The 18,440-nt window shown below is 34.3% G+C and overlaps 1 protein-coding gene across 4 annotated transcripts; it reads left to right on the top strand.

Annotated features, from left to right (window-relative positions):
- The first annotated feature begins 54 nt into the window (after positions 1–54).
- LOC123686860 (proteoglycan 4-like) lies at positions 55–13,589 on the top strand. 4 transcript variants are annotated; one of them, XM_045627000.1, is made up of 9 exons: positions 55–212; positions 4,369–4,754; positions 5,933–6,398; positions 6,453–6,532; positions 7,517–7,767; positions 7,834–7,997; positions 8,057–8,227; positions 9,233–9,634; positions 10,998–13,589. In XM_045627000.1, exons 2-9 carry the CDS (start codon positions 4,395–4,397, stop codon positions 11,105–11,107), a joined length of 2,004 nt encoding a protein of 667 aa, XP_045482956.1. In that variant the 5' UTR covers positions 55–212; positions 4,369–4,394; the 3' UTR covers positions 11,108–13,589. The 4 variants fall into 4 exon arrangements, with proteins under 4 accessions (XP_045482956.1, XP_045482955.1, XP_045482954.1 ...); XM_045626999.1 differs by having other exon boundaries at positions 5,933–6,532; positions 9,254–9,634; XM_045626998.1 differs by having other exon boundaries at positions 5,933–6,532.
- The last annotated feature ends 4,851 nt before the right edge of the window (positions 13,590–18,440 follow it).

Below are 18,440 nucleotides of genomic sequence, written 5' to 3'. Positions count from 1 at the left end.
CAAATATACTCACCTTGCATGCGCCGCAAGGTATTGATGAGCGAAATAATCGTACATATATTCATGAGAGTGACAAGGAAGGAAATAGGGTACGAAAATTTTTCGGTTCGAACGTGCTACGTAGCGAAAGAAGACCAATAGAGAATAGAATAGACGCCATAGCCGTCTATGCCTGCTTTATTTTTTGAGTTTTAGTGTTAAAATGTGCTCAAGTAAGTAAAAATTTACGTTTTTTAACATTGAGAAGTTTGTGAAAAGTTCATATGTAGTTCCCATATGGTTAGGAAATGAGGTGTACTCGTATGTGATCACAACCCAGTTGATCGCGTAAACAATATCGTCAATACTTTTTGGTGTGGATATATACCGATTAAAGATTTCTCTAACTATTTTTTTTTGGAAATTGTTACGTTTGTCTCAATGTTCATTTGAGTTTAGATTGAAAAGCATTTCAATCGTTATTAATAAAGCATAAGCCACACAGCTTCTTGTGTAGGTTTACCTACTTATCTGTCAAAATATCGAATCCAGGAGGCCAAGATGCTTCAGTTGTTTTATTTTCATGGAATGTTTATATGTTCATGAACAACTTGAATATAGAGTTAACCGAAATAATTTTTGCATAATTTTCTGATATTTCGGCTTCAATTTGTTTCATCGCCTGTGGCGTTGACATTTTTTTTACCTGCGTTCTGTTGAGCAATAGAACATGACTCTATCTAGGAAAGCCAAGTTTCCTACAGTTTACCGAATGCCGAGATTTTATCTCATATAATATGGTTGTAAAATAGTTATTAGGCTCTTTATTGATGATTAGAATTACGTTGAATCCAGAATACGTGAAAATCGTTACTATTTTCAATAAATTTTCGATGTTTTATCTCTATCAATATAAAAGAAAGTGATTTCAAGAAGCAAAAAAAAACAATTACGAGTAACGGAGTGTTGGTAACCTCATCTATTGACTTTATTTATTATTTTTAGAGCCCCGCCCCCTTTCCTCTTATGTTTTTGAGCCTGTGTTCGCAAGGAATTCAACCAAATTATCGTTTTAACTTGTTTTTATTGCGAATTATTTGCCCTGTTTGAATAGGTGATCAATATTACAACTATAGCGATCGAAGAATTATTAATCAAATAGGATTTTCTCTGTTGATTTTCGATTCACGAAAAAAATATTGTTTGTGGACTAAATACTGTCAAAATACCTATCTGAATCAACACTCAACAATGTAACTGATTGAATATTATATTATCTTGTTGGTTCTTGTAAACATGTAACCTATAGATCTCAACAACTTTAATTAAATTAATTACTCTCTCAATTGAATTGTAATAAATTGTCTAATGATGAAATACGCGCCAAATGATGTCAATGGCGCCATTTTTGTGACAGTCAATCAAATCGGTTTAGGGTGTTCACAGTGTTGAACATAGATGTCGCTTTTTTCAAAATTTTTGGTGTAGAAGATGAAATACACAACAATGTTTTGAAAATGTTTTCTATTGATCGTTCAAGGAAGAATAATCCAATTTTCGTTTTTTTTTTCAAAGATTAGGTTTTGGATAAACGATTATACCTGAATTTTAAAGGCTAAAATTTGAATTTTGCTGAATACCTTTTAATCCTGGAACTAGTGGTTCAAGTGTTAATGAATTCCGCGAATCCGATTGGTTTGAATAGTACGCAAGCTTTGAATGTGCAGCAGTTGAAGAATACTGGATTTTCGGAATCTTTTTTCAGTCAGAAACTTTCGAATTTTGACCGGAAATAGTCTCAAACGATAAGGTGATGAATTCGTATGAGAATTCGATTCTGTCTGTCCGGATGTAAACAAGATAACTTTCGAACGGAAGAACATAGAAATTCGATCTAAATTAAATACCTATTGCATTAAGATGTGAAATAACTAGGTATTTCAGGATTGTTGATGAATTTCGTGTTGATAGCGAAATTTGAAACAGAAAATTCAAGCAGAAAATCGAATATAAATGAGGAAAGCACTGTGGCTAAATCAGAGCTTTGGAGCGCTGGTCCATTCATGCGGCAATTGTTCCCTTGAAGACCACATATATGCCCACATTCCATTCACATGATATTATCTAGCTTCTTATAAAAATGAAAAACTATACAGGTGTTCCTAAATTGGCGGTACAAACGGAAATTACAGATTCCTCGGATCATTTTAAGAAAATAAAGTTCTATAAACATGAGCACATAAACGCTTTGTTTTCGAGATATAGGGTGTTGAAGTTTTATTTTTTTTTTCAAGATTTTCTCTCATTACACCTTCCCTTCACATATATATGTATATATTCCTAATTAAAGTTTTCATAATGCGATATGCTGAATCTACAGGGTGATATTTTTTCGGAATAGTATCTGCTTCTTTCCTCCAGAACTTAATTTTCTTTGACAACTGGTAATTTACAAATATGTAAAAAGGAACTTTGGTCCAATACTATACTTTTTGGTTTCTTATAGTTTTGTCGTTTCTGCTACCAATTTCGAAAAAAAAAATTTCAAACAATTCTCTGGTAATCCTCAGGAAAATTCAAATTATTTTAAAGATCAAACTAGTAAAATGTGAGCAATAAATTTATTATAAGTTTTGATACTTATGTGCCCAATATGTAGCGAAGATTAATAAATATTCGATAAATTGGTATAATCATCACAAAAAAGTAGGACTACAAGAAACACCCTGTCTCAAAGCGGACTTTTTTTAAAACGATCCTTTTGCTAAAAATATTATACCTTCTTTATAAATAGTTGGATTTTTCTACTGTAAGAAACCATATTATAAAATTTTCAGATTTTTTTTGTGCCTTTTTCTCTTGTTTGTTTAGTTATGCCTTTTCAATTTCTTTGATGGAAGTTTTATTTCCTAAATTTTTTTTTAATAACTACTGAAAAACGACCAGTGAACATTACCATGGTCCATTTATTTAAGCAATGGCATGACTTCAGCAATAGAAGGAAAATGTCGTTTCCAGGTTGCCCAAAAAATCTGTTTAATGCTTAAAAAACAAATATGGAGATTATTTTTCAATGATTAATTATGATTCATTCCAATTCTTATGAAATCAATATTTATAAACGCTGATAAATATTAGTATTGAACATTGAATCGAAAACAACAATAACCACTTGGCGAATGTAATATATACTCACAATCAGAACAAGTATATTGGCCACATAACAAAGAGTTGAAACAACACAAAAATTAGAAATATCTACTTCAGGGTGGATATAGTTGGTATTTCAGATTCGTCATCTGTGACGTCATTCCATTGCTAAAATAAATATACTACATGTATATGCTTTCATTAATAATATGTGATATGTACAATATAAAACCAGGATGTTCTCCATGTACAAAATATTTAAAAATGTATTCATTCAGTAACTGCCTGCTAATTACTACATAAAATCCATAAAATAAATGAAGACAATAAGAAAAATTAAAGCCAGAACATTTTCCGTTATTCCTATGTTCAATGGAAGAGCCGTTTTATTATATTTTCTTGATTATTTCTCAAGCATTCAATAAACTCATAAAAATGGACTTCTACCATATTGCAATTTGGCACGACATACCTTAAAAATTTCCACTATCGGAAAAACAATTAAAATGGTGCTATTATACCTATTCGATCGATATACCGACATTCAAGAATATGCAAAGTTTTATCAATTCCTAAACAGTGAAAAACAATATTTTATTTATTTATGTTCAAAAAATATCAAAGTTAATTTGTGGTGAGAAGCATTACAGGCGTACATTTTAGAATATAATAATCTGGTGGATACTAATAGGTTTTTGAATTGAAACAACTGAATAATGTCGTCTTTGAATTGTTCTTAAATTTATCTCAGGATTCAGAAATGAGCACTGATTTTTATAAAACAATTTAACCTATTCTAAACGTTGTTGAGGCATTATTTCCATGATTGAATTACTGAACTTAAATAAAATAAGAAATGTCAAAAGATTATACCATTTTAAATTGAAAAATTTCCATTGGAAAATCATTCTCAAATTAATTTTAACCTAACCAATCATCATTAGGATACTAGTGAAATTAGGCTTTCGTTACCCTAGCACAATTTGTAGACCGCGTTCTATGAATGGCAGCCAACATAATATATGTCAAACTGACGTTTACTTATAACCTGCAACTTGACATCGATTGTCTAGGTCTCATAACCTTTAAAAATGATTTTAAAATTGTATTTTTTTTTTATTTTTCCCATGATTTGATAGTTATTCACCTATTCTAGTCAGGGAAAAATCCAAAGATCATAAAAGTGCATTCATTAGTTTTTGATTTACGAATAGATTTATATCAACTGTAATGTTTCAGATCTCGTCTGCTGAAGTACTCAAACTATGAGTTCAGTCTTGAAGCCAGCATCGGTAGCACAGAATTCACCAGTACCCCCTCAGTTGAACAAGCCAATGCATCCCCAACAAGGGCCCCCTCAATCCTACGGTCAGCCGCCTAACCACCACCCGATGGTGTCCCATGGTAACCCTACAGCAGCACACAACCATCCAGCTACCCATCAGCAAAATCATTATTCTTTAAACGTGCCCAACTCCTTTATGGGAGGCAACCAGCCGATACCTGCTAGTAATCATCCAATACCTAACAATCCTTCTCAGCCTTCTGGTCAGCAGATGTACAGCGGCGCCAAGAATATGTCCTATCAGGGAGGCTACCAAACCAGCCTGGGCCACACCCAAAATGTAAGAAAACAAGATTTTTTCAAAAGTAAAGATTTACCAACAAAGAGAATCCATTTAAAATGATTTACAAATTTGACTCCATCATACAAATCAGCTTATGGAAATCTAAAGTGTACTTGGCCTTTTTTGTGTCTATTTCTGAGCCTGATGGTGATTGCTTGGACTGGGCATGCCTATTCTTAAAGTTTGTGTCAAACCCAGATTCAACCAAGATGTCTAAAGCACTAGTGTGCTCACTAACTCTTGAAAAACCTTTAGATTAAAGTGGCGACTTTTGAAGGGACCAGCCTTCTTGGATTTTAATGGTATTGGTTCCTTTTCACTTGATTTCCGCATCTTTTCTTATGGCGCTCACGTCAACTTTCTGTCAATGTCCTTTTTAGGTTAAATCAAAAGTCGATCAACTTTTGACAGAACAAATGAAAATTTTAAAATGATGCTGTTGATGCGTCAATTCTTTGTATGGCGCCATCTTAAGGAAGAAAAGGGATAAGGGATCCATGCCGAGCGAATCGCCAGAATTATCTTAAACAAAATCTAATCAGTGAACACACCAGTATTTTAGACATCTTAGACTCAACATAACTTTTCCCCCTGAAAAGTCAAATTGCAGGTCGGCCAACACCATTTTTTTTCCTGTTTGAACGGACAAATTTTTTTAGACAGGAGTATGTCTTCAGCAGTTGTAAGCAATGCTTTTCGTCCTTGTTGATTGTAACGGGTTTTCCAATAAAAAGTTTCTTTTTGAATTATCAATTTTTGAAGAAACGTTATGCCAAAAACCCAGGAAATGGCAAATTCAAAGCACCCTTGAAGATGTCTGAAGCATAAAGATTGATGACCCCATTCTCAAAAACAATTCAAAAAATTTAATAAATTTGAAGTAGAATCGTGGAAATCTGCATAAAAACCATCAAAAATCATTCCTAACCTAAACTATAATCTGTTAGGTTAGGAATGAATTTTTAATGAACTAGTTTTTTTGCAGATTACCACGATTCTTCTTCAAATGAAAAGAATTATATTAAAATATTAGTTTGCCATCATTGAAAATCGTCAATAATCATTTTAGAATGCTCATTTTTTATGAAAAATAATAAAAAAGTGAAAAATAATTGTCTTTACCTAATCTATTATATTCCCAATTATAATTCAATTTTCTCATTTCATTTCTGCAGTCATCCAATCAGTTGCCACCAGTATCTCAATCACTCCCCGCAACAAACTCTCAATCTGCACCCCACGCAGCCGAAGATAACATGGACAAGTCTCAGTCCAATGGAACAACCGAAGAGAAATCCAATCACGCCCAAGAAAATCACGTGACCACACCTAAAGAAATTTCGGCCACGCCCGCTCTACCCACACAGTCTCCTTTACACTCAAAACAGGTGGCGGAGCCCCAAAAACCCAACGAGCCAGAGACGGTGGACACCTCGACAGAAAGCGCTGGACAGAGCGGACAGAAAACGTCGGCATCTGCCCAGAGCACTGCAAGCCCTGCAGATCAGCAACAGAACAGCGAGACGGCTGAGAATTCGTCTAACGTTCCCCTCAAAGAAACCGCACAAAACGAAAGTGATGCTTCTGTACAAAGTGAGAAAAAGACTGAAGACGGCAAGGACGACGAAGTGAAGGAAGATGGTAAAGTTTCTGACAATGAAGGAAAAACTAGTGATAATAAAAAAGAACCATCAGTTGCAGAGCTGGAGAGTGCAAACACGCCCAACGATAGTGAGAAAGCTGTTTTGGAGAGTGTGGAAGCAGAGGCTAAAGAGGTTGGTAGCATGTTTTTTTACTGTTGCTTTGGTATCATGAATATTCGGTTTGGGAAATAATTATTTTCCTAACAAGTTTAAAAAGTGCTAGTTTTGTCACTTTCTTTTTTTTTTTTTTGTTTCTATTATACACAAATGTGCATACGGATATCGAGATTCAGTTGTATGAAGGTACATCCATAATATACAGCCCCTCGCTTTATCCTATTTGACTGTAGTTGATAGTGATCATAGGGCACTTAAAACATCTTGCTGTGCTTCCTGAATCCTCCTTGATCTCATTTGGCATCATGTAGCTATCCTGTGAGGATTTGTGTGTGTTATTAGCTAGTGATGATGTTTATTTGAAACTAAAACATGAATAGTCCAGAAAGATATGAACTTGGTAGAGGTATGGTCCGTATATCACCTTGGTTACTATGGTTAGTAAGTTGCTTGTTTGTATATGTCAAAAACCGGTGACTATTTTCCCAAACTTTGGTGAGTTACCTGTCATCAGAGCAACCGTACTTTTATTCTGGTTAGGATCCGTAACCACGCCCACTCCGGTTGACAGTTGTCATTTTAATTTTCAGATTATTGTTTATGAATATTTTCCATGACATCCAACACCCAAAAACTTTATTATTTTAATTATGAAACAAATACACTTCAGAGCCATTAAGAAATATAAGTTATTTACAAATTAAAAGACATCAACCATTTATAACCTCCAAAATTCTGTCAATGAAAAATTTAGTTGACCATTGACAAGTGTCAAGCGGTCCGTAAATACGAAGCAGGTTCAAACATTGAAAACCACTATTAACCGCTCTGAAATTCTAGGCGATTTACGGACCATACCCTAGATTGTTTCAGTGAATTGTAGATTAGAATAACAAAATAAGTCAAATATAAAATTTTTACTCATCATTGTATTGTATTTTCAAGTAAAACCATTACTGTATTCCTTCAAACGTTAATTATCTCTTTATTTCCATATAGAAAACAACACCCAAACGTTCAAATCCACGAAAAGCATCCAGGGGGACAAAGAACGAGGAAGACTCCAAACCTGCGAAGAGCGATCCGAAACCAAGTCAATCTCAAAAATCACCTTCAACAAGTAAAAGTAAGAGGGCCCGGATAAGGACACAACCTTACCAGAGTCCGTTACCGGAATTGGAAATTATAACTAAAATAACGGCATCTCAAAGGAACAAGACAAATGATGAAAAATTGATAGTATTTTTTAAGTAAGTTTGAAAATTCTATAACCTGGTTATTTGAAAACAGAAAAAAACTTGTTTCTTCATTTCTAGGAACGAATTTTTGGCAGTTAGGAATCCAGAAGGCAGTTTTTATGTATGTCAAGCTGTTCAGAATATCTACAAATCTTCAGCGAAAATAAGAATAAGATGGTTATCGCTCGACAAAAACGATAAAACCAATCAAATATACATACCTGACTTTTACGATCATACAGGTCGGTATTGGTTATTTTAAGTGTGATTTTCGAGGTTAACATTTCTGTTTCATTTTCAGACTTCGACTGTATATTGACAAATCTAAATTTAGGAAGGATAGAGAAGGGCAAATTCAGACTACCTCCCGCAGAGAAAGAGAGGACGGACAGTATTCTGAAGCGATCTTTAGCTGCAGAGAAGGGAGAAGAGATCCCTTCACCAACGGTGAATGAGGAGCATCCTGATGGATGTAAGTAATTTATTATTGTTGCATTATTGCATTTGCTTTGAATACTTGTTGTTCAAATTCATGGAAAGCTAACTTGGGAAGTAAAAGAAATTCATAGAAACTTTAAAATATACACCGATTCATAGAATAGTGTTATCCTTAAATTGGCCTTGTTTTGAATGGCTTTTCAAAGCACTTTCCTAAAGAGGGGAATGCTTTGCCCATCATTAAGTGACGAAAACCTAGAATATTGGGGAAATTTCTACGCGCTATAGTCACAGAATTAGTTTCTGTAAAATTCGCGTACGTTCGATTAAAATCCCAAGCATCAGCTCAGTTTATGGAAAAGATGAGTTTTCCAATCAAGAAACTCGTCCAAGTAGATATACATAGAATTTTATATTTCAGTGCCATCTAGATTTAAGTTGTCAGGAATATTGACACTTGCTTGTTTTGTCTGAAATAAAATAGACGTTTCCTTTACATTTAGTGTTGCGAATTCTCTAATTTCTACAATAAATACATATTTCTTTTTTTCTTTTGAAAGATAGTTTGAACAGATCTATTTTCTCCATGAAAGTTTATAAAAACTAAGGTTATTTAAAACAACATTGGATTCTAACCTTAAACATATTTTGGTAGTAAGAATGTAATGAATCAAAATGGTTTTTACAATGAAATACTATTAAATGATAGAACGATCTTGACAAAAAAAAATAACTGTTGGATCAACAATAGAAACAAACAATTTGACATTTAATTGTTAATTCTTCCAAGTGACATCACAGGCACCAAGTTCAAAATTAAATTTGAATGGCCTCTTTGCATTCTACTTTTTCATTTTTTTTTTTGAGTAACTTCATGAAAATCACTGAATAATTATAGAGGGTTTGAGATATATAGTAGTAGCTATTCAAAATTCCTTCTTAACCTCATCAATACTGTCTATCGGAAAATACAAATTCATTTTAGTTATGTTTCGAATGTTGTTTTTGCTTTTTTTTAAATTTATTAATCATCCTTCAGTGGATTTATCTCTGTACAAAGATGAAAACCAGCTGAACAAAAGGACAAAAAAGAGGAAGGCCACATCTCCATTGAAATCAACCAGGACCAGTAGTAGAAGTCCAAGTAAGCCTTCGGCAGACACACCCAAAGTGGCTAAAACTACCCCCAAACCAACCAGAAAAGCAGCTCCCAAGAAAGAGACTCCAGCTACTGGCAAGAAGGCTGCGTCTTCTCCTGCACTGGCCTCCAAGACACCCAGTGGCAGTAGGACAGACAGGGCCAAGAGGAGAAGCGACACGATAAACAGTACCAAAGTGACTCCGGTTAGTCCGAAAGTGGATCAGAAAAAGGCTAGGGCATTGGCGAAAGTTGCTAGGAAAAGTGTAGTACAAACTTCCAAAGTACAAACACCTGTTAAAAGTGAGTATACATGTTTCTTATTTTTGGAATAAACATTTTTTGGCAAATCTGTTCATTCTGCCGTACCTTGTAAAACAAAATCGTGTTGAAATATCCCAGATTCGCACAGATTGCAAGTTTTTCTATAGGCTAGAGGCCCCTGAAAACTCTCATTTGTTATTAATTATTAAACAATTCAAAACCTTATCCTGGATGAAAAAAAATTCCTTATTCTACATCACATAAAAAAAAATATACGGAATTCCTTTTAAAAGAGAGCGAAAGTTATTTTCGAAATATTCTTCAGAGCGGAACGGGTGTTTTTTTCGGGGTATATAACTTTAAGTTGGCATTGCTGTTCAAGATGGCGACCGATTTAACAGCTGTCAAGTGCTTTATTCTCAGTTTGGTTTGGCAATTCATCATGAATAGACTCACGCCTGAACACCGCTTGCAAATAGTGCAATTTTATTTCGAAAATAATGGTTCTGTGCGGAATACGTATCGCACACTTCGTCCATTTTATTTTGTTTAGCAATGAAGCGCACTTTTAGTTGAATGGCTACGTCAACAAACAAAACTGCCGCATTTGGAGTGAAGCTAATCCTCAAGTGTATGTCGAAACACATTTACATCCAGAAAAACTGACTGTTTGGTGCGCTTTATGGGCTGGTGGAATCATTGGTCCGTACTTCTTCAAAAACGGTGATGGCCAGAACGTTGCCGTCAATGGTGATCGGTATAGAGCCATGATTACTAACTTTTTCATTCCTGAATTGAACAACCAAGATGTCCAGGAGCTGTGGTTCCAAAAAGACGGCGCAACATGTCACACAGCTCGTGCCACAATCGATTTATTGAAAGACACGTTTGGTGACCGCCTAATTTCACGTTTTGGACCTGTGAATTGGCCTCCAAGATCTTGTGATTTAACACCGCTAGACTACTTTCTGTGGGGCTATGTAAAGTCATTGGTCTATGCGGATAAGCCACAAACCCTTGACCATTTGGAAGACAATATTCGCCGTGTTATTGCCGATATACGGCCACAAATGTTGGAAAAAGTCATCGAAAATTGGACTACATCCGAGCCAGCCGTGGCGGTCATATGCCAGAAATCATATTTAAAATGTAATGCCACAAGATCATCTTGCGGATAAATAAAATTCATGTCAATCGAATAATCCATTGTTGTTTTATTGCAATTTAAAGTTCTATAGCTCTAAAAAAAACACTCTTTATTTTTTCAAATGTTATGTAGAAAAGGATTCATAAAAATTTTTTGATTGTCAAAATTGATGTACGGAACTTTTGAATTAGGTTTGGTATCTTTTTGATTTTTAGGTTCTTAGGTGAGGTTTGCAAGTACTATTTTCTGTTACAGAAGAAACAAAAGAAACGAAACCTACCCCATCGAAGACAGCAAAAACAACAGGAAAAGTATCAACATCTGCAAAAAAGAAAACGCCTAAGAGGTCTTCGGCAAAGAAATAGTGCAGTATAGAGTAAGATTTAAATAGAATATGAAGATTATTTTATTATCACCTTACATGATAAGTCCAATAATAAATTGTATAGAATATTATTTTCACTTTTTCATATTGTTCACTGTACCTAGAAATCTGACATTATTTATTAGCATATGCAATGATATTAAAATTTTTCATTTAGATATTTTTGTTAGGTGGAATATTGCAAAGATAATATTTATAAGTATACTAAGTAATTCACTATTCATATCAAACTGTTTGTGACATCGAATTGAGACGTTCAGATTTTTTTAAATTTTATTTATGATAAATAGGAATACATACAGGATAATTCCAGAAACAGTAATTACTCAAATAGTATGCCATATCATGCAAAAAAACAACTTCAAATTACATGTGATAAAAAAAAAATACAATATAGGTAATCAAATTAAATATCAATTATTCGAAAGTCAACAACAAGAACTCGAGAAAATCAATTCACAATTCATTGAGTAATTCATTAGAGATTCTTCTTTAGCACTCTTTTGAACGTGGATAATTAACTTTGAAAAAGATCCAAAAATATAAGAAAGAAAGCAAAAATATAATCTCCACCAGGGGGAAGATACAACAAAGATAAATATTTACATGAAATCAAGCAACTTTATTCTCAGTCCTTTTAGGTTTTGATAGGCAATGTGAAGATGAGAAGAGATGTAAATCCATAAATAAAAAGAAGATATTTCGGATATGACATAATATAATAATATGTGAAATATTTAATTGTTTCCTTAAATGGATTTGAGAGAATTGGTTATGATCTGAAGCACAAATTTGTTTTCTACCGATCATGTGTGATAAAAAATATTTTTTTAATATTTATTTACTAAAAGCGTAATTTATTTAGGGAGATTTGCAAAAGTCATTGAATTTATACAAATTTGTCCTTATCGCAGAAATAGTAAATGAACTTTATGTTTTTGTTGTTATACATTTGTATAACAATAATGATGTCGATCAATGTCACAAATAAGTTTCTTTATCTCTTCTTCCCAAAATTTTGACACACCGTGCAACATTAACTCTTACAATGTCTCTTTTTGAGGTGAATTTTCACCCCTTTGAGTTTATACTGAATAAAAATATTTTGGTTTGAAAATTTGCGAGTACTAAATCAATAATGATATTATTCAGAAAAAACTTGAAATTGAATTTTTGTAGGACTTGTCTAGAAAATTTTCCAAGGTCAATTTCTGACATGTTTGTTGCCTTTTTTACATAACCTTGTTTCAGTATGTGACAGCCGAAGTTACCACACTCTTGTCCCCTAGATTTTTTAGTCAGCCTTTGACACAAGTTTTGACAACAAAGTTGTCATCATCAGAAATCACAGGTTACTAATTAATGCAAAATGATTACTTTTTTTTTACTTGTAGTTAGTAACCTGTACATTCTGACTACAACTTTGTTGTCAAAACAAAAGCCAATTGAAAAAAATCCATGAACAAGAGTGTGATTACTCTAGTCCTCAGTTAATTTGAATTGGTTTCTATTTAAAAATGAAATTTCAACACTTCAAAAAAAAAATTTCCTTTTTTATTGTAACTTCTTTTCGTGGTATTTCCAGAAGTTATAATAAATTTTGTTTTATTCTATACTTATGAATAGATCAGAATGCCGTGAATTGATCTTGATGATATGGGTTTTGTTAATAAAATGTTATTTTGACTAAATGTAGTTATTGAAGATATGTGAACTGTGTAGATGCAAAAGTATGAACTTCATTGAACTCTGAAAGGTGTGAGGAGTGAGGTTGTACACTAAACTTGTATATTTGATTAAAACGTGCCAGGTAAGACTATCTTTGACGATTCTCAACATTTTGTTCAGGGAAAATATTACTTTTTATTTTCTTCTGTTGAGAATCGTCCTGTATATTAGTATATTCAAGAAATACAGATGAAATTTAGAATATAGTCCAGTCAATAAGATGTACAAAACTTTTCCGATTATTCTATTTGTTGAATACACTTCAGGAATAGAATTTTTCCTTGAATTTTGACAAATACACTTGTCTACGGCTTTTTCAAAATGTGTAAACGACAGATTCAAGTCCCTCTGTTTGTTGGGTATCTTGAAACCTTGTATAGGAAGATTAATCACACGAATTTGTTGGTAGTTTCAATGCACTGATATGGCAATTTGTAAATTATTGGTTAAATTACTAGTGTGTTAACGCATTTTGAAATAGCTGCTACATTTCGACCAAAATCATTTGAAAAATTCGTAAGAGAGATTATAAATCTTAAATTTCTGTTGATTTAGGAATAGAGTGTTATAACGTATGTGTTGTGCTTAACAATTTAGAATTTAAGGAAAATGTGGAATGAATGTTGCTGTAGTCTTGTGAAAGTTGTCGAAATTCAAAATGATCAGTTAGATTTCCCATTTATTGTATGATTTACAATAGTATGAATGGATTTTCAATAAAATGCAAAATTCGATATCTATTTTATTTTTGTAAGATCCATCCAATTTATGAAGATAGAATTCAACTTTGAACATTTCGAAAATTGCAGATCTTACGATACTGATTTTCATCAAATTCCAAACTTGCATATATTGTATAACACCCAGCTTTCAAAAAATTAAATTATTTGAATACCTATAGCAAAAGAGCACCTTTTATCATTTCGTCGTTAGGCTCTATGGACTAGGGGTTCCGTAAATATGACCGTTTGAAATATTGTTTTCTTGATTATTTCAAAACTGCAGATTTGAGCGAAATGAAAATTTCCTTTTGAATTTAAATTACTATTACAAACTTTGTGCGAAACTTAATTTCAATCGCGTAACCAGAACCAATCGAATCTGAACATATTTTTGTGTTATTTGAGTGGTTTCAACTTCATAGATTTCGAATTTGAGCATCGAATTTTTTCTACGACTCGGTGGTGCTATCTGTGAAGAATGGCTCGAACTAGGTTATGGTGAGTACACATACAGAATTCTATAATAATAATAATAATAATAATATGCTTTATTTCACGCAAAGGAAAATACATTCTCGAATGAACTTACTCGACATGAAACAGTGTCATAGAAGGCTTGCACTCAGATTGCATAGTTCAAGAATTCCTCAATCGTGTAGGGTTCAATCTTCAGCAGGAGCTTGTATACGAGTTTCTTTAGATGTTTCAGGGATGATTCTTCTCTTATGTAGTTCGCAATTTTGTTGTAATAACGTATACATCTGTACTCTGGTCCTTTCTCAGTTAGGGTTAACCTGTGCTTTGGGTATTTTAGTGTGGTCGTTCTCGTTTCATATTGACTAGCTGTTTTCTCCTTGAAGTAATGCCTATTTTTGAACACGAAAAGTAGGCACTCCTGGATATGGATTGCAGGTGCAGTTAGGAGGCCATTTTCCCGAAATATCCCCCTGCAGGATTCAATTCTCCTCATACCAAACATCACCCGAATGGCTCTCTTTTGCATCTTTAATATGGCTGTCATGTTGCTGGAGCTTCCGTAGAACAAGATCCCATACCTCATCTTTGACTCAAAGACCGCCTGGTATATCGTTTTCAAAGATGTGGAGTCAAGATGTTTCCTGAGGACTCCCAATGTGTAGCAGATAGAGCTCAGATTTGTTCGTAGTTCCGAGATATGTTCGTTCCAATTGAGGGATTCATCTATGTGAAGGCCTAAGAAATGTCCAGATTTCTGCAGGTGTACAGTGGAGTTTGTCATTTGGATGTTTGTTGGCGTCTGAAAGCCTGCATGTGTAGTCTTGAAAAGGATTGCTTTTGTCTTCTCCGTATTCATTTGTAGGTTGTTGTCTTTGAACCATTCACTTGCTTGAGCTAATGTTGTCTTCACTAAGTTGGCTGTTTCCGGAAAAGTATCTGCTTTTATACTCAAATCGGTGTCATCTGCATAATTTATCATCTTTATATATGGTTTAGAGTCAGTTATCATGGACAGATCGTTAAGGAAGATGATAAAGAGTATGGGGCCCAATATACTTCCCTGTGGCACGCCCAGCTCAGTAGGTGCTACATCTGACAATGTTTCCTCGTTGTTCTGGAAAATTACCACTCTGTGTCTACGATTTGTCAGGTAGGACTTAAACCAGTTTAGTTCTGTTCCCTTTATACCATATGACTGAAGTTTATCAAAGACGAGATCATGGGATAGGCTATCAAATGCCTTCGACAAGTCCAGCATTAATGTAATCATGATCTGGGAGTCCTCCAGAGCACTCAAAACCTCAGTGATAAACTCAAATACTGCAGTCTGTGTTGATTTTCCTTTTAGGTATCCATGTTGGCAGGACGTCAAGATATCCTCTTCTATCAGGTATGAAGTTAGTTGCATACAGATGGCCATTTCTAATATTTTCGAAAATGTTGGGAGGATACTTATCGGTCTATAGCTCTCTGGTTTATTTAATTCCCCTTTTTTGTATATCGGCTTAATCAGTGCCGTCTTGAAAATCTCTGGGAATATGCCATTTTTCATAGACGTGTTTATGAGATATGTGAGAGGACCTGCAATCTGTCTTGTGCACTCTTTTGCAAGCTTCATTGGGATACCATCAGTGCCACAGCTATTTTTGTTCTTCAACATACTTATTATTTTCATGGTTTCTTCTTCAGATATTGATCGAAGTTTGAGGTTAGATGTAGCGCCTGGGATCTTACAGTGGGGTTCTAAATTTTTTTTGCAGTTGGTTTTATTGGTTGTTATGGATGAGAAGTAGCTGTTGAACTCATTTGCCATTTCTTTTGGATTTCCTGTTATATCGGTATTTTGGTGTGTGCTACCTTTAATTTTTTTAACTGTGTTCCACAGGGCTTTGGTTTTGTTGTCCGATTCAAGTATTTGTTTTCCATAGTTCTGGCGTTTTTCCTCTTGGATAATAAGATCATATTCTCTTTTTGCTTCTTTGTACGGTTCTTGAAATGCTGGGTTGTATATTTTGCAGGTATGTAGTATGTCCAGTCTTGATTTACAGTTCCTTAGTTTTTCGCTCTTAGGCTTTGATTTTTTGGTGGTCTTCAGTACTGATTTCTTCATGGGACATGAAAAATCCATCTCGAGTTTAAATATATTCGAAAAGGTTGCCCATTGTTGATCTACCTCCTGCTCTGGGATATCCTTCAAAATTTCCCAATCTACTTGTTCCAATCTTTCTTTCAGCTCCTGTATGCTATGCGGTGTCATAATTCTTTTGTATTTATATTTATTAGTATCCTCTATTTGGTGTTTTATTGTTAAAATTTGAGCTGTATCGTGGTCTGAAATGTTTGTTCGTATTGTTTTTGCTGTATAGTTTTTATGGTTTGTAGCTATGTTGTCTATGCATGTGCTACTGGTAGATGTGGTTCTTGTCGGTACTTCTATTGTTGGTATTATGCCATACGAGTTTAGGAGCTCGAGAAAGTCCTTTGTGTTCCTATTTTCCTTATCAAGTATGTTGATGTTAAAGTCTCCTGCAATAATAACTGTGTTCTTTGTCCAGGATATCATATCAAGTACTTCTTCTATTTTCTTGAGGAATAGTCTGGTTTCATTTGGAGGGGAATAGATGGATAGCAGTATTATGTTTCCCGAGTGGGTCCTGATCTCAACTGATGATATTTCCATAACCTTTTCTATTGACATTTTTACTATATCTTGTCTTTCTTGGTAAGCTGTGCCTCTTCTTAGGTAGATTGCACTACCTCCATGTTTATTTAGGGATCTGCAGAAGGAGCTTGCAAGTATGAAGTCTTGGATACCATGATTGCTGAGTTGTTGTTTGTCTCTCCAATGTTCAGTTAAGCAAAGTGCGTTAAGAACTTCAAGATCTTTTATTGTATCCTCTATTATATTTATTGAGTTGGATAGGGACTGGACATTTTGGTGCAAGATGGAGAAGTATCTATTTGGGTAGGTGTTGTGCCCCTGATTGTACTCTATAAAAAATTCTTTTTCAAGAATTCTTTGTGCCTTCTGAAGTCGAATCTCTTGATTCCCACTCCTTCTGGCCAAAAGGACGTATCATATAGGGAGTCTTTTTTATCTATTGGTGCTGTTACTAAGAATCTTTTGTTGTAATTTGGATCTCCTTCTAGTTCGTGTACATCTATCTTACAATTATGAAAATCTTCATGTTTCTGAATATATTCTTTTATGGTTTCTGCCTTCACATGATTTTTAATACGGTATAGGTACATCCACACTCTTCTTTCTACTCCGGCGAATCCGGCACTTCTGTCATTTTCGTTTAATTTAGCTGTTCCCAAATTTTTCCTAGGTTGCTTGTTAGTTGACGTTAATCTATTTCGTCGATAATTTACCTCCTTGAATGTACCTTCATTGTCTTGATTTGCTCCATTTGATTGTGGTTTTGGTTTTATGTTTGTAAATTCGATTGGATTTGGCGTTTGTTTACTGGATTTTGAGGTTGACGGCTGTCTTGATATGTCAGACATGTAGTTACCGAGTACTGCTTGTGAGTAGTTCATCTGCGTCCCATTTCTGTTTTCCTTACTACTGTCATTTTCATTTGATGTCGAAATCGTTGTTGCTCTTGCGCAGGATATAACTTTTGAATCCCGAGGATTATTTCCACCGTTTGTTGTCATCTGTTTTTTATCGGCATTTTTATTATGATTTTTTCTGGATTCATCTAATTTCTCCATCAATAATGAGTTGTTTAAATTCAGGATTTTGTTTTTGTCTTTCATTTCTTCGTTAAGTAGTTTCAAATATGCAATCTCCATTTTTAGTTGGTCATTTTCCGCTTTCACCTTATTTAAGAGGATTGATATTTCTTTACTGTTTTCTGATGGTCCCAACGGGTTTTGAGCACTGCAACACTCGATGATGCCATCATTTACATAGTTCGCATTTTTTATTCTTTTAGAGCAACTATTGTGGTAAATTTTTAAACAGTTTTTGCACACACAAACTTTGTTTTGCTTTGAGCAGCATTTGAACAATTTTGGACCCGATAATTCCGGCTGCGACGAAATTTCTTCGAGATCGCGATCTGACACGTCTTCTTCGGCCGCGGCCATGTTTCAAGGTTTTACGTTTTGGACCGAGAAAAAAATTAGTTCAGTAAGATGCAAATAGATGGCAACTCGATTGTTGCCCCATAACTGAGGTTGTGGAGCATACGAACCTATTTTACAAGCCTCAGATTTATGCCAACAGAGGGCAAAACCTCTCTAATATGTTCCCACAAAATTCGAAATATCTCGAAGTTGAGACTGATTGCAGCTTTATATTAGCTGTGCTCAAATGTTTGTTTTATAAAATTTTCAGGCCAATTTTTTTTTCGAAATTTATCAAAGGTTATAGTC

This window comes from Harmonia axyridis, chromosome 1 (genome assembly GCF_914767665.1).
Source record: "Harmonia axyridis chromosome 1, icHarAxyr1.1, whole genome shotgun sequence".
Classification (NCBI taxonomy): Eukaryota; Metazoa; Arthropoda; class Insecta; order Coleoptera; family Coccinellidae; genus Harmonia; species Harmonia axyridis.
The sequence above is the reverse complement of the archived record's forward strand: the minus strand, read 5'-3'. Positions and strand labels throughout refer to the sequence as shown.

What these genes read in the sequence shown, in the direction of transcription:
- LOC123686860 (XM_045626998.1), top strand. Translation starts at nt 4,395, where the DNA reads ATGAGTTCAGTCTTGAAGCCAGCATCGGTAGCACAGAATTCACCAGTA. An exon ending in TGAGGAGCATCCTGATGGAT is followed by an intron (nt 8,228 to 9,232) that starts GTAAGTAATTTA and finishes ATCATCCTTCAG; the next exon opens with TGGATTTATCTCTGTACAAA. An exon ending in AGTACAAACACCTGTTAAAA is followed by an intron (nt 9,635 to 10,997) that starts GTGAGTATACAT and finishes TTTCTGTTACAG; the next exon opens with AAGAAACAAAAGAAACGAAA.